Raw genomic sequence first — 16578 nt, 5'->3', positions numbered from 1 at the left:
AGAGGGGGATACAGGTTACCCTCCAAAACATCTTATGGAAGAACTGAGCATAGCAAGACACACTCAGAGGACCCTTTCACAGCAGAATTCACCAACTTCCTAAACATTTTTCTCTGGATCTGAAAACTTCACAGTCCTGTGCTCGTTTTAGAGAGAGGTATCTATGTGGAGATGGGGCCGGGTCTCAAGAGGCAGCAGAGGGAAGCTAAGTGGCAAGGCCAGGCCTATGACAGACAACATTTCACAAAGTCTGCACCACGATTAAGACCCGGGTTTCCTCGACCCCAGTTGGTCACGTGGCTAGTCCTCCACTGGTTGTCTGTTTCAGCAATTTTGTGTAGAGAAAGAAACAGGACATTGAAAAACCTAAAACTAGAACTGGGGCACACAATCCACATCTCCTGTCAAAAAAACAAACAATGGTATCTACTGAGCACTTACTGAGGGCACGGCACTGCATTAACCACCGGGAAGAGTACAACAGAGTTGGTAGCTACGATCCCTGCCCATCAGGAGCTTATGGTTCGGGCCGGACGGGCATTAAAATAGATTAGGGATAGGGGAAATAGTACAGTATATGAAAATTCACATAAGTATTGTCGGGTGAGTACCACAGTGCTTAAGGGGAGCACAGCCAAGTGCATAACTGACACAGAGGGGAGGGCAGAGGGGGGAAATTAAGACCTCAGTCTGGGAAGGCCTCTTGGACAAGTGATTTTAGGAGGATTCTGATTTAGGCCTTTGGTGATAAAGATATTTACAGCTACAGGAAGACCTGAGAGAAGAGGAGGCTGCTTTGTGGGCAGTATGCTAAATTCATTTTAATTTAAATTCATTCATTTAAAATGAAAATTCATTTTTATGTCTCTTTCCCCATGTAGACTGTAAGCTCCTTGTGGGCAGAAATCGTGACTACCCACTCTGCTGTACTGTATGTGACCAAACACCTACTCTGCTCTCAGTAAGCACTCACTGACAGACTGGAGGATGTTTTAAACCACCCTTGATGGGTGGATTTTTTGCCCAGTAGCAATGCATCTGATAAGAAAAATATAAGCACTAGGTCTGAAGAATAACTAAATGGCTTCAGAAAATTGGCACATCTCAGAAATCAACACCACCCCACTTCCAAAAGGCCTCCTTTCTACAGGCAGCAGCTCTGGAAGTGGTGTCTTATTTTAAAGGGCATTTATATAATAACTCAATAAGCGTTCATTGGCTCAATTATTCCTAATATAAACTTTCCAGCATTGTCACAGTCTAATGAGGAAACTGAGGCCCGGAGGTTAAGTGACTTGCCAAAGGTCACAGAAGAAAAGTCAGGGGTGGAGCCAGATTCACTCATTCATTCAATCGTATTTATTGAGGGCTTAGTGTGTGCAAAGCAATGTACTAAGCGCTTGGAAAGTACAAGTTGGCAACAAATAGGGACGGTCCCTACACAACAATGGGCTCACAGTCTAGACGGGGGAGACACACAACAAAACAAAACATGTGGATGGGTGTCATGTCAAGTCGTCAGAACAAATGGAAATAAAGCTAGATCATCATCAATCGCATTTATTGAGCGCTTACTATGTGCAGAGCACTGTACTAAGCGCTTGGGAAGTACAAATTGGCATGCACATCTTTAACAAAATAAATAGAATAGTAAATATGTACAAGTAAAATAGAGTAATAAATCTGTACAAACGCATATACAGGTGGTGTGGAGAGGGGAAGGAGGTAGGGCGGGGAGGAGGAGCGGAAAAAGGGGGCTCAGTCTGGGAAGGCCTCCTGGAGGAGGTGAGCTCTCAGTAGGGCTTTGAAAGGAGGAAGACAGCTAGCTTGGCGGATGTGCGGAGGGAGGGCATTCCAGGCCAGGGGGAGGACGTGGGCCAGGGATCGATGGTGGGACAGGCGAGAACGAGGCACGGTGAGGAGATTAGTGGCAGAGGAGGGGAGGGTGTGGGCTGGGCTGGAGAAGGAGAGAAGGGAGGTGAGGTAGGAGGGGGCGAGGGGATGGACAGTCTTGAAGCCGAGAGTGGGGAGTTTTTGCTTGATACGTAGGTTGACTGGCAACCACTGGAGATTTCTGAGGAGGGGAGTAACCTGCCCAGAGCGTTTCTGCACAAAGATGATCCGGGCAGCAACGTGAAGTATAGACTGAAGTGGGAAGAGACAGGAGGATGGGAGATCGGAGAGGAGGCTGATGCAGTAATCCAGTCAGGATAGGATGAGAGATTGAACCAGCAAGGTAGCGGTTTGGATGGAGAGGAAAGGGCGGATCTTGGCGATGTTGCGGTGCTGAGACCGGCAGGTTTTGGTGACGGATTGAATGTGAGGGGTGAACGAGAGAGCGGAGTCGAGAATGACACCAAGGTTGCAGGCCTGTGAGACGGGAAGGATGGTAGTGCCGTCTACAGTGATGGGAAAGTCAGGGAGAGGGCAGGGTTTGGGAGGGAAGATAAGGATTTCAGTCTTGGACATATTGAGTTTTAGATGGCGGGCAGACATCCAGATGGAGATGTCCTGAAGGCAGGAGGAGACCCGAGCCTGAAGGGAGGGAGAGAGAGCAGGGGCAGAGATGTAGATTTGGGTGTTATCAGCGTAGAGATGATAGTTAAAGCCATGGGAGCAAAGGAATTCACCAAGGGAGTGAGTGTAGATAGAGAACAGAAGGCCAGATGAGTGCACTGACTTTGCAAACCCTGTACCTTAGTTTGGAACTTGGCCCATATTGTGAACTGAGATACGCTGTTTCCAGCAGCTCTGAAGAAACAGCAGCCACTATCTGAGGGCACATTTGCTATCTTCCCTGCCTACCTCGGGAGAGGTAGGAACAACCAAGCTAGTTGAAGGAGTGTACTTCAAGGCAAAAGCCCTGCTCAATCTGGTCAGAGCTAGCAATCCAGATCAGGCTTCCGCAAACATTAAAATGATAAAATGAAACCTCCCCACCCTCCCAAAGACTTGCCTTTTCTCAGACCAACTTGAAAATTTCCCATACACAATTTTAACATCAGCATGACGACCAAAGGACTTTCGAGGTGCTGGCAAACTATTTATCAGCCATGTATCACTGCTACGAGCCAGGTTTTTGTTTGCTTTTCATTTAAATCCAGCAATGAATCAAGACAGGAGATGACACCACCACAGCGCTTCCCACCTGCCAACTCCCTATTTCCACAGATTCTCCAGGAGGCTTAGTTATGAGACAGTTTAGCGCAAATACACTGCTTTAAATCCAGCGGAAAATAGGAGAAAAACCTGCTTTACAGAGGCTGGTGACAGCAGGCATATACTTGAAGGTTGTTATTCACAGCCCTCTGGCATATGAGTAACCTTTGTTCCCATGCTATTGATTTAGTAGATGTCACATACTTAAGTTTCAGGCAATAAAAGGAGAGAGATTTGCAGAGAGATTTTCATAATCTCCTGGGCTTCCTCAGATTTAAATCTAAATATGCCTATGCATACACACATAATATATATTATCTATGGCACCCGAACTGAAAATATCTTGATAGCAAGTAAAAACTGTGGTTCAATGTGGCAGAGGAATAGAAAACCTGAAAAGACTATTTTTGGCTGAAGGATTCAACAAGCCCTTAACAAAAACCACACAATTGTTACTGCTTTGCCCCAGTTAGTGCTCTTAATTGGTTCCACGCAAATAGATTATTAAGCAAAAGACTACTAAAATATAGTTTCCCACATAACTGAAAGTGCATAATTATGTTCCCAAGGTAGGAAAAATTGACCAAAGCCCATCAGTATTAAAACACTGCGGTGAAAATGCACAATAAATAGTAACACGACCAGACAATGCAAATGTGTAAATGATGAAATATTTTTAACCAGATGGGTTTGTTTTTTTTACAGGTAAATGTCTGAGGCGTTCTCTGGCACATCCTATGCAGCAATCAAGTATTTTGGACTCAGATACTAGAAAGCTATCATCCATGCTAAATAGATCTGCAGATTCATTCATTCACATCAATCATATTTATTGAGCGCTTACTGTGTGCAGAGCACTGTACTAAGTGCTTGGGAAGTACAAGTTGGCAACATATAGAGACGGCCCCTACCCAACAGCGGGCTCACAGTCTACATTCAAATGGGCTTCAACCACTGAAATATTTTGTGTATTTATTTATTATTTATGTATTTATTACTCTATTGTTTTATTTTATTTGTACATATTTATTATATTTATTTTATTTTGTTAATGTGTTTTGTTTTGTTGTCTGTCTCCCCCTTCTAGACTGTGAGCCCCCTGTTGGGTAGGGACCGTCTCTATATGTTGCTAACTTGTACTTCCCAAGCGCTTAGTACAGTGCTCTGCACACAGTAAGCGCTCAATACGGTTGAATGAATGAATGAATTTTGACTGTTTTGAATACAAAAGAGAGGGGTGGGGTTCAAAGCCAAAATAAACTTTGCAAGAGGCAATACTATGTATAGCAGTATTGGGAAAGAGCATAAAAACCAGAGGTGGCCATACATAACCAGAGGTGGCCATCTGGATGTCTGCCCGCCACCTAAAACTCAACATGTCCAAGACTGAATTCCTTGTCTTCCCTCCCAAACCCTGCCCTCTCCCTGACTTTCCCATCTCTGTTGATGGCACTACCATCCTTCCCGTCTCAGAAGCCCACAACCTTGGTGTCATCCTCAACTCCGCTCTCTCATTCACCCCTCACATCCAAGCCAACACCAAAACCTGCCAGTCTCAGCTCCGCAACATTGCCAAGATCCGCCCTTTCCTCTCCATCCAAACTGCTACCCTGCTCATTCAAGCTCTCATCCTATCCCGTCTGGACTACTGCATCAGCCTTCTCTCTGATCTCCCATCCTCGTGTCTCTCTCCACTTCAATCCATACTTCATGCTGCTGCCCGGATTGTCTTTGTCCAGAAACGCTCTGGGCATATTACTCCCCTCCTCAAAAATCTCCAGTGGCTACCAATCAATCTGCGCATCAGGCAGAAACTCCTCACCCTCGGCTTCAAGGCTGTCCATCCCCTCGCCCCCTCCTACCTCACCTCCCTTCTGTCCTTCTCCAGCCCAGCCCGCACCCTCCGCTCCTCTGCCGCTAATCTCCTCACCGTTAGGCCTCGTTCTCGCCTGTCCCGCCGTCGACCCCCGGCCCACGTCATCCCCCGGGCCTGGAATGCCCTCCCTCTGCCCATCCGCCAAGCTAGCTCTCTTCCTCCCTTCAAGGCCCTACTGAGAGCTCACCTCCTCCAGGAGGCCTTCCCAGACTGAGCCCCCTCCTTCCTCTCCCCCTCGTCCCCTTCTCCATCCCCACCGTCTTACCTTCTTCCCTTCCCCACAGCACCTGTATACATGCATATATGTTTGTACATATTTATTACTCTATTTATTTTACTTGTACATATCTATTCTATTTATTTTATTTTGTTAACATGTTTGGTTCTGTTCTCCGTCTCCCCCTTCTAGACTGTGAGCCCACTGCTGGGTAGGAACTGTCTCTATATGTTGCCAACTTGTACTTCCCAAGTGCTTAGTACAGTGCTCTGCACACAGTAAGCGCTCAATAAATACGATTGATTGATAGCAAATACCCAATACCAAAGCTAACTGCAATATTAATGGCAGTCTGCGGAAAATGGGAACAGAAGCAAATGAATAAATCTTTATCAGAGGACTCCCTGCTTTAGAGCCAGGGCCATGCCTTCGTAATTGAGAGGGGCCTCTGGATTTAATCCAATTACTACTGGAATTCTAGGCACACCCCGCATACCCCACAAGCTACCACATCAAGTATTTTACATGAAATGGGTGAGTTTCATGAATCAACAAAACCACTAATCCCCAGTAGCTTAAATGCACTAAAAAACAGTGTTACTAATTGTCCTAAGAGGCTGTGTTATTCTACTAATTACCAGGAAGGTCTCTGTTGGCCACATCATGAAGGAAACTAGAAACAAAGTGCTTCCAGGAATCCTTATTAGCACAATCTGTTGAATTTCCTCCTTTTGTGTGTGATATTTAAACAAATAGGGGTGCTGACATACACAAGGCCCATCCTTACTGTCATAGGCCCCATGCCTGGAAATCGGCTCATGAACAAGCCGTGCAGAGAAACTCTAAAGTAAGCAAATGGGTGAATGCTATCTACACCAATTCACGGCCCAAATCCCTGAATTAAACCACTCAATTTTCTTCTCATTTCCTTTCCCAGACCTCTGACTTCGGAAAATTCATTCCTAAAAGCTTCAATTGAAAACATCTTCACAGCAACTAAAAAAATTTGGTTCAGTGTGGCAGGTGATAGAAAACGGAGGATTTTTGGCTGAAGGATTCAACAAGCCCTGAACAAAAAACACACAACCTTAATGTTTTGCCCCAATTAGTTCTCTTAATTGGTTTCACGCAAACAGATTATTAAGCAAATGACTACTAAAATATAATTCCCCAATGAACGTAAAGGTCTGTATGCTCGTTATGGGGAGGGAACGAGTCTGCTAATTCTCTTGTACTGTACTCTCCCAAGCACTAAGTACAGGGCTCTACACATAGTAAGCGCTCAAATACAATTGATTTCATACTTCTCGTACATATACATTCAATTATAGTAGAGCACAAGGCATCACCATACTTGTAAAACCGGGGAATCTTGAGTTTTCAACCCAAACTCCCCAGAAGAACCCAGTTGCTAACTACAGATGGTGGAGGGTCACCGTGGATGCTCTTCGAACCTCCTTATAGCTTCAGCTTTGCTGAAACAGCCAATGGCTCGTCCACATCAGTGGCATTTACTGAGCACTTACTGAGTGAGAAGGAATCGGGAGAATACAGCAGAACCAAGACCTCCAAGATTAGTGACCTCCAGGAGCTTACAACCCAAATAAGAAACTCAGAGAACTCCACTAGCCTGTCAGCTCCTTGAGGACAGGGACGGTGGCTCTTTGTTATTCTGTATTTCCCCAGGTCTCACAGAGTACGGTGTACCAAGGGGGTGCTCAAGAAATGTTATTACTAATACTCCTCATAACTATACCAAATCTGTATAAAACGGAAGAGGTTTAAGTCTCCACATTTCCATTAAGGCCCAAGTGCCAGTAGAGATTGTAGTGCTGCTGAAGTCAAGGAAAGGTTCAACTGACAATGTTTACTGCAAGGCCAAATTTGTTCCAAGAGACACTGCTCGTTTGGCTAGGAGCAAAAGCCATTTGTGGCCATAATCAATGCTCAGAGTCAAACATTAAAATGATTTAGAGCAGTTTCCTGGCAGACTAAAGCTTTTTTGCTTTAGTTAATGTTTTCCTGAATTCCCTGATGTCTGAGCTTTTCCTCTAGTTCCAACATGCAATCCTTTCATTTCCCAGCATATGGAAAAGCCTGCGCAACCCCTTTATCTGGACAAATGAGGAAAGTTTTAAAAAACAGTTCCTCAACATGCTTCAATTTGAGGAACTGGAGAACTATCTGTCCCTGTTACCTTTTGTTCTTCTCTTTCTGTTGCATGGTGACACTTTTCAATCCTCCAGTGTCTCAAGAAATCTCGGAGGTATCCAAAGAGCGTGAGTACACCGTACCCTACGTATGTCAGTACGGCAACCAGCATTGGGGTTTCTTCGAAGGCTTCGTTAAAAGGTCTTTTGTACAGTCCTCCATTTGGGGTAACATGATGAACCTAGGACCAAAATGAAAACCCAATTAGAGTCCGTGGCTTACTTCCATTCCAAAAAGAAAAGAGATTTCTGGTTCAAGAGAAGCCGGCCATACCATTAAGCCTTCCTTAGATGGCTATAAGACTCTTGTTTTCTACCAGGGCTGTTAAAATGGGTAAAACCAAATCAATCAATGGTAATCGCTGAGCAGAACAGCGGTGTGCAGAACACTGTACTAAGCGTTTGCGGGAGTACAATACAGCAGAATTTGTAGGCGTGTTCTCTGCCCTCAAAGAGTAAGTCTAGAGGGGGAGAAAGACATCAAAATAAATTACCGCTATGTATATAAGTGCTGTGGGACTGGGCGGGGGGGGGGGGGAATACCAATTGCATAAGGGGCACAGGGCACGTAGAAAGGAGAGCCAGTAGGGGAGAGCCACTTGTAAGAGTTGTGATCTTAATAAGGCTTTGAAGTTGGGGAGAATGGTACGCTGCCCTGTGAAGGAGGAGGGAATTCCAGGCAAGAGGGAGGATGTGGGCAAGGGGTTGGCGGTGAGAGAAAGGAGATCAAGGTACAGCAAGTAGGTTGGCATTAGAGTAATTCTGGTTTCTGATATGACCAGCACAAACATTTTGAGGTCTCTACCACATGTGAGGCTCATCATCCAAGGAGAATGCCTCACAGCTGCTATCCCTGGCCTACGTAAGGATAAAAAATGAAAGGCGGAACAGAGAGTACATTCACTCTTTAGAAAGTACGTTAAGAGCTTTAATTCACTGACACAATCGATCCCGTCATCTGATCCCTAACTAGCCCTGCTTCCGCTCCCTCGCAACTTTCCCTCTGACACTTCTCACTTCTCCTCCAACTCAAAGATTGCAAGAGTCTCCGTAGCTTCTGCTGTCAGAGCCGGCTGTGACAGGAGCATAACTCTTGCACCTTTTTGGCCTCTCCTGATGAAAGGGTGACGAGAAAAAGGAAGTGAGATCAAGCAAAAGGAAGAAGGGAGAGTTACCACACAGCAGACCATCAGCCTCCACAACTTGATTTAAAGGTCAGGTGTTTCCTATGGTGGGATGGGAACATTTGGCACGCCCAGTTCCACTAAACCTCAAGTTTCCACGACACCTTTTTGTCTGGTTGTCAGGGAGTGTTCAACCAATAACACAAGCCTGTTGGGCTGCAGTGGTGTCCTGTGGTGTCAGAAGAGCAGCAGCGATGGCTCAGTGGAGAGAGCCCGGGCCTGGGAATCAGAAGGACCGCGGTTCTCATTTTGACTCTGCTACTCGTCTGCTGTGTGACCTTGGACAAGTCACTTGGCTTCTCTGTGCCTCAGTTACCTCAACTGTAAAAATGGTGATTAAGGTGGGACAGGGGGACTGGGTCCATCCTGATTAACTAGTATCTACCCCTGTGCTTAGTACAGTGCTTGGCACACATTAAGCGCTTAAATGCCATTTTTAAAAAAGGCAGTTTGTGTATATTCGGTGGATGGAAGCAGGCAGTGCCTGGCCGGATGAGTACATCGGCACAAGGAGTTTTCCAACACAGCTCTTACATTATAGGAGAACTGGGTGTACTTCATTTGTCCATGTGAAAGGCTCATGCGGTTTTTGGGGTTTTTTTTTAAATGCAGAGGCAGTAAGCAAAACCCACTTGCCATTGTTTTCTACTTTACGGATTACACTAAAATAAGTAACTGACTTCGGTATTCTTGAACAAATAATTGATCCTGAGCCAGTCCAAATGAATTCCCATTAGGAAAGAGAACAGGATGGCCTCGGCAAGGACAAGTGGAACTAGGGGAGGTATTTCGGGAAGGAACCAGGTACATCAAACAGTTCTTTGTACCGGGAAGTGTCTCGGGCCCCTTAAAAATCAGTACCTCTCCCACCGCTGGTTCCCGGCTTCCCTGGCCAGAACTTTTGGAAGCGTGGCACTGGTTGGGGGGTGGGAGGGAGAGTGGGGAGAGGTTGAGAAAGAGAAGCTCCTTTCCTTAGGCTGCTGCTCCTTGGTTCAGGTGGCTGCTCTCAGCACTGTTCCGGGACTCCTTCTCCAAGGTCACATTCCCTGATCCTCTACTTCCTCCTCTCCCCCAACCTTTAAAGGCTTTGGGGCTCTTGCCAAAAGTGCCGGATCACAGGTTCCTGGGCTGGGCCCATGCAGACAGTAAACCGTGGGCCCCAGTGTCGACACCGTCAGGATAAACCAAGGAAGCTGGCAGGTCAGACGGAAGGTTTTGATTAGTCAGACTTGATTCCACCTGGCTGTAATGCAGCCTAGAAAGCCAGTACTGACCCTTTAGACCAAGACCTAAAATGAGCTGACGGGTTCTTATGAAAATCAAACAGTGGGTTAAAGAAAACAAGGTATCAGAACTGAGACAGAGTTAACGTGCATCACTTCTCGCCTTTCTTTTCCTTTCTGTTTTCTTGCACGTTTGGATTTCTGCGAGAGTCAAATAGTTTATCTGTGGATTTTCTGCTTAATAATATGGGGAAGAATAAAAGGAAAAGACGGGTCAGGGAAGTGTGGCACGATAAAAGGAATCAAGGCCACTGCTAATGGTATGGGGTAAAGAGTACATTTTGGGGCCTGCTGACTTTTGAACGCTATGTTCGGGGTGGAAGAATGAGATATGACGATAAATATAATCTTCCTCAGTTGGGGGTCTCTGCTGCAGCAAAGTTTCAGCACTTGAGCCTTTGGGCCAGAAGTCTTGTAGTGAGCCAGCATTCACCATCATTCATTCATTCAGTCGTATTTATAGAGCACTTACTGTGTGCAGAGCACTGTACAAAGTGCTTGGGAAGTACAAGTTGGCAACATATAGAGACGGTCCCTATCCAACAACAGGCTCACGGTCTAGAAGTGGGGAGACAGACAACAAAACAGGTGGACGGGTGTCAAGTCGACGGAACAAACAGATTGAAAGCTAGATGCACATCAAACAGTACAGTGGCGATCAACCGGGCAACGTTTGAAGATCTGAAGGATAGAAAGACAAACAACTGGAACTGGATCCAGCGTCCAAAAGAACAAATGAGAATCATCTGTTGGGATGAAGCAATATATTTACAGTGAAATGACAGGTTTACGTTGGATGAAAAAAACCCATTCCAATAATCTCTTAAAACAGCACTGTTTTAACTTTTTGGAAAATGGACAAAGGGCATCTCAAAATCCAAGCCAGAGTTCCTTTTAGCTGTAAGAATGTTTTAAAACTACTCCCACAACTGGACATATTACTGTAAAACTAAACAGCATGTGGGGCTTAAGTGAGCCCCAGGCAACTGATGTGCAGCAGACTTATATTTCAGGAATGCAGTGGGTGGATCCCTTTAAAAGACAGCTATGTTGATTTGAGACACACCCAAACAGAGCTACAGAAGTTCATAGGTTGAACTGTTGGCAAATGAGGAAGTTGAAAATTATCAGTGCGCTCTAAACGCTGCAGGATGGAGCTAAGGCCTCATTAAGAAGAATACAGGTTTTTTCAGGAGATGATGATACATACACACAAATTCTAAATTGCGCATGAAAAATTTTATAGTAGAAAACAAATTAGAGACTGGCGGGTTCATTTCCATAGGACTGGAAATTCTGGACGAGCCCACGTTAGGCGATAGGGACACGGCCAAAACCCAAATGACCGCCAAATAAAAATAAAATTGATGGTATGGCTTGAATGATAGACACTTCTCTCTTAAACTGACAGACACAGCCAGAGGGCTCCCAGCCACAGACCTGGATTCCAATAATCATCTCAGCTGCTTCCGATTCCCTGACAGGCAAATTATCCCCGATGAGTCAGAAAGGTGAGCCAAGTGTCGTGGGTTGTTCTTTGGCTCCCTGCGGGCCTAAAGAAGGTCCGATGCCGTCCTAACCCGTCGGGTTGAGATTCGTACCGGTCTCACCCACGGCTCTCTGGGGAGCAGCTTCCTGGAGCCGAGGGGTTGGCTCGGCCTCTCCCCATACCCACATTATCAAGATTCAAGGAGTCCTGGGAATACCGGCCCAGCTGGATCTCCAAGATGACTGGGACTCGGGTTCTGCTGAGACACTCACTGACAGGAGTCAGGTTCGGAGGAAAGCAGGCTGACGCGAGGCGGCGGCCGGCCCGGCGCTGAGCTGACGGCCCAATTTCGGCTCTTTGGGTCACGGTCTACGCAAAGGCCCAAAGATAGGGCGATACCAGATCAACTCTGACAGACATCTCCATAAATATCAAACTTCTGTGAGGTTGGGGTCGGCACACATGGGAGTAGGTATGAAGTCGGCTCTTCTGCGGATCAGAAGAGAAATAAAAAATCGGAAGCATCGGGTCTTCAGTTCTACCAGGCCAAGCTTCATTCTCCTCCTGATTCAAATACCTTCTCCTGATTTCAAGTGAGTAATGGCTTAGATTTGGCTAGAAAACAAGAATGTGCCTGGCACGTCCCTTAGTAAACAACGAGACTTCCCCTGTCGGCCCTGCATCTCTTCCCAGAAGACAACCGCTCAGAGGACCAGAGTTCTCTGGTTTGAGATTTGCCACTGTCAAGAAGGTATCAGACTGAAAACGTTGAGTTATGATTTCATTAAAATAAGAGACGAAGAAAAATGGCTCTGAGCCCACTTAGTTATGAATAAGAAATGCAGATTAAAATGTATGTGTTTTAACACCTCACTTCTTAAACGGTAAAGACAAGATTAACAGTAGCACAGCTGTCCTCAGTTTGAGATAACATGATAGAGCCAAATTGACTGAAAATTGTTTAAAGAAAGAAAATTTTACCCAGAATTCCTCATAAAACTAACCTCAGGTCAGCTCATTTGAGGCAATCCTGCTGCCTAGCCCAGTTATAAAAGCAAATTTACAAGCAGACCGTGGTCAAGTTGTGTATAGCTGCATATCCCATTCTAGGGCAGGAAAATCTAAACAGAGACACATCTGGATAACTTTTGCCAGCTGTCTACAGACATGCCTTCTAAGCAAAAGGATCTAAATGCAACTTCCCTGCCCTAGCTTCCACTTCATATGCTCGTTGAGAGGAAACCAATTCCAACAACAAAAATATTTTTCTCACTTGAGCCAGATTGGGGAGTGATGTTCCTGACACTGCCTGAAAAGGGCAGACATATGGTTTTGGTAAAAAAACAAAAACTAGCCACGGGTCTGAGAGAAGAGCAGTCCATCTCACTGAACTTAAAGCCACCAAAGAAACACAAATAAGGGGGTGAGAAACATTGGAAACGATCTGCGAGCCTGTCCATCCACCTCACTCCCCAACAAAAGCATGCTGGGGCTTCAGAGACCCACTCTCTTTAATCCACAGTTTCATAAAAAACAAAAAGGAAAAGAATACGAGTGAGAGGAAAAAAAGCATTAGTTGATGGAGAACAGAAGCAACATAAACTTGAAGTATTCATAACGAGGAATTGATTACTTTGGGGCCAAAGAAAAAAAGTCTTTCTTCTCAACACTATACCACACGTTGAAAAGAGCCTTTCCACCTACGTTTCCCATTTCAGTCCATCACATCACCACCCTTTCTGTCTCCAAAGGCCACAGACCTTGGTGTTATCCTGGACTCCCAACTACTGTGTCCGTTCTTGCATTCTACTCGCTGTTAAATCCTGCCAGTTCTTCGTCCAGAGCACCTCCCAGATCTTGCCCTCCAACCGCGGATCCAAGCGCTGCTCAGATGGAGGCTTGACTCGCTACAGCCTCCTTGCTGGTTTCCCCCGCTACACTGCATGCTGGCTGTTTCAAGAAGATGACCCACATGGCACTTGGCCCACTTCACCCCTCAAAACGTTTCCTCCTGCAAACAAAAACTCCTCCCACTCAACAACTCCACCCATCTTCCCTATCGGCTCTCTTCACCGGCTATCCCCTGGCTTGTCTCAAGCTAATCATGTACCTTGGTCTCACCTCTCCCATCTTCATCCCCTTGCCCACAGTTCTACTTATTGAGCACTTACTGTGCGCTGTGCACTGTAATAAGCCCACACTGCTGCCTCAGCCTGAAACGCCCTTCCTCCCCAAATTAAATGGATCACGGTGCTTCCCTCCATATTCAAATGCCCTCCTAAAATCCCAACTCCACAAAGAAGCCTCCCTCCATAAGTTTCCCATCGCAAGCCAGACAAATCCACTAGAAATCTCCGGCATTTATGCACTTGTTTATATCCCTCAAACGCCTTTCTATTAGGTTACCCTATCTGTGAATATTTTATGTTCCCTTCAGACCATAAGCTCCTTCTGGACAGGGAACATGTCACGTCTCGGTTTTGTACGACCCAAAGGTTTCACACATTGCACTGCACACAGTGAGCACTCGATAAATGTGATTATGTCCCACCACTGTGAGGTCAACAGAATATGTGTCACTACCGGGAAGCATACACCACCATACTCAAACATGCCTCCCAGTGAAGAGGTTATAGAACTATATACGACTTGATCGATACATTATCCTTCCAAGACAAGCCTCTCAAGTCTTTTTTCACATTTGAAAGAGATCATTTATAACCTTTTCACCTGAGGATTGGAAGACATTTCCAAGTGGTAGATGCTGTGAAAATGCCTACTGAGGATCGGTTCTACTCAGTCAGTCCCTGGCAGGGACGTCACTGCATTCGTTGCTCAGCACATCGTAGCGCATATAATAATAACAGTGGCATTTATTAAGCGCTTACTATGTGCAAAGCACTGTTCTAAGCACTGGGGAGGTTACAAGGTGATCAGGTTGTCCCACGGGGGGCTCACAGTCTTCATCCCCATTTTACAGATGAGGTAACTGAGGCACAGAGAAGTTAAGTAGCTTAGTACAGTGTTCTGCACACAGTAAGTGCTCAATAAATACGACTGATTGATTGATTGACTTGTCCAAAGTCACACAGCTGACAATTGGCAGAGCCAGGATCCGAACCCATGACCTCTGACTCCAAAGCCCGGGCTCTTTCCACTGAGCCACGCTGCTTCTCTACACTGTGGTATATGTGATGGCTTATGCTATGGATGGTGCACTTACACGAGTTATCCAGGGAATATATATGCACATACATATGTGTTGGAAGATGATGCTATTCAGAGCGAATTCCCAGTGACTGTGCAGAAGAAAAAGGATGGTTCATGGCCTTGTCTTTGACAGTGTACTAAGAGTCTCCACCGTGGTGGTGGGGTTGCAAGCAGCATGGCTTAGTGGGAAGAGCCCGGGCTTGGGAGTCGAAGGATGTGGGTTCTAATCCCAGCTCCATCACTTGTCTGGTCTGCTATGTGACCTTGGACAAATCACTTAACCTCTCTGTGCCTCAGTTATCTCAACTGTAAAATGGGGATTAAGACTATGAGTCCCATGTGGGACAACCTGATTACCTTATATCTACCCCAGCGCTTAGAACAGTGCTTGGCACACAGTAAGCGCTTAACAAATATTATTATTATTAAGCAGGGTGGCCTAGTGGAATGAGCACAGGCCTGGATGGCAGAGGATCCTGGCTCTGCCACTTTCCTGCTGTGCTATCTTGGGCAAGTCACAACTTCTCTGTGCCTCAGTTCCCTCATCTGCAAAATGGGGATTCAATACTTCCTTCCTACTTAGACTGCAAAACTCAAGTGGAACCTTATTATACTGTATCCATCCCGGCCTTTAAAATGGTTCTTGGCATACTGTAAGCTCTTGGCAAATATCACAACTGTTTGCTCTCTGCAGTGACTGGTGCTATTTCTGAGTATTTCTCTGGCTCTCACTTGACTTTATCCTAAAGACTTTGCTCAACGAAAGCCTTTCCTGATAGACTGGCTGGGAGTGGGGTTACCTACCCCAACAGTTCTGCTCTTACTTTTGTTCTGCATCCTATATGATGTGCTTTGCTGGTCTTTAAAGTGCTTACCCTCCCTTCTACTTCCAAAGATCCCTTTTTTTTAAGCAGGCAAGCTTCAAAGAACACAAGGTTCACAATTTTCTTTTTACAGGCAATTTTGTTGTTAAGTGAAATACCCTAATTATATATAGCACCGATGCTTTCAGATAGGTTACCTCACTTTCCTTCAACAGTTTAGCTGCAGATACTCTCCTTTCACAGATGATTAACATTTGTTAAACATTCACAGTGCACAAGGCACTGTAGATAGCACCAAAAAAGTCACAGTCTTTAATCTCAAAACCCTTAAGATCCTTGTGGGCAGGGAACATGTCTACCAACTCAGTTGTACTTGGCTCTCCAAGTGCTACATACAGCGCTCTGCACACAGTAAGCACTCAATACCAGGCTCTCCCAAGTGCTAAGTACGGTGCTCTTCAACCAGTAAACACGCAATTCCACTGATTAAGATGAGAGAGATGTTCACATAGTATGAAAAGGTGTGTTTTCCCCAAACTAGGGGTTTTCTCAGGTGAGACACTCCTCCCCCCTCAATTCAAAGTCCATCCTCAAATCCTTTCAAATCCTTCAAGGAGGGAAAACAGGAACAAATGTTAGGCAATTCACCCAAGGTCACAAAGGCGGTCACTGGCTGAGGCAAAACTGGAGCCCAACTGTCCTCCCTTCTACTCCTCAGCAAAGCCAACTGTAAAAAGGCAAGAAATCACTTACGGCTCTTGTCGGTACTGACCGTGACAATCTCGCAAATCTCTGTTTATCAACTGCCTTCAAGTCAAATTTACTCTTAAAACTGAACTAAATACATACTACAAGGCTGAGAGAGCCAACATTCACTCTCCACGGTTCCTCACGGCGCAAGGACAACTTTATTTGATTCCGGGAGACCTTTTCTTGGAGAAAACACGGCAAATTCTGTACTCAGGTCACCAGAAAGTTTTAAAAATACTCTAACAAAAATGCAGGGGCTGGAAATCAGTTTATGAAATGTTAAATCGTGGCATTCTAGATGGTAGTCGAAAGCAAGGTTAAAAAAAAGTCACAGCTGAAGTGTAGCTGTAGCTACACAGTACTCAGTAACAGCTAA

The 16578-nt window shown here is 45.5% G+C and overlaps 1 protein-coding gene across 3 annotated transcripts in view; it reads right to left on the bottom strand.

The window, feature by feature from the left end:
* Positions 1-16578, bottom strand: part of SPTLC2 (serine palmitoyltransferase long chain base subunit 2) — a 140650-nt gene that overhangs the window by 99008 nt on the left and 25064 nt on the right. For all 3 annotated transcript variants that reach the window (XM_038750424.1, XM_038750432.1, XM_038750439.1), the window contains exon 2: positions 7450-7644. In XM_038750424.1, the coding sequence (XP_038606352.1) occupies positions 7450-7644 (195 nt within the window). The remainder of the gene's footprint in view (positions 1-7449; positions 7645-16578) is intronic.

This window comes from Tachyglossus aculeatus, chromosome 1 (assembly GCF_015852505.1).
Source record: "Tachyglossus aculeatus isolate mTacAcu1 chromosome 1, mTacAcu1.pri, whole genome shotgun sequence".
In the NCBI taxonomy this organism is placed as follows: domain Eukaryota; kingdom Metazoa; phylum Chordata; class Mammalia; order Monotremata; family Tachyglossidae; genus Tachyglossus; species Tachyglossus aculeatus.
This window is presented reverse-complemented; position numbering and strand designations above follow the sequence as displayed.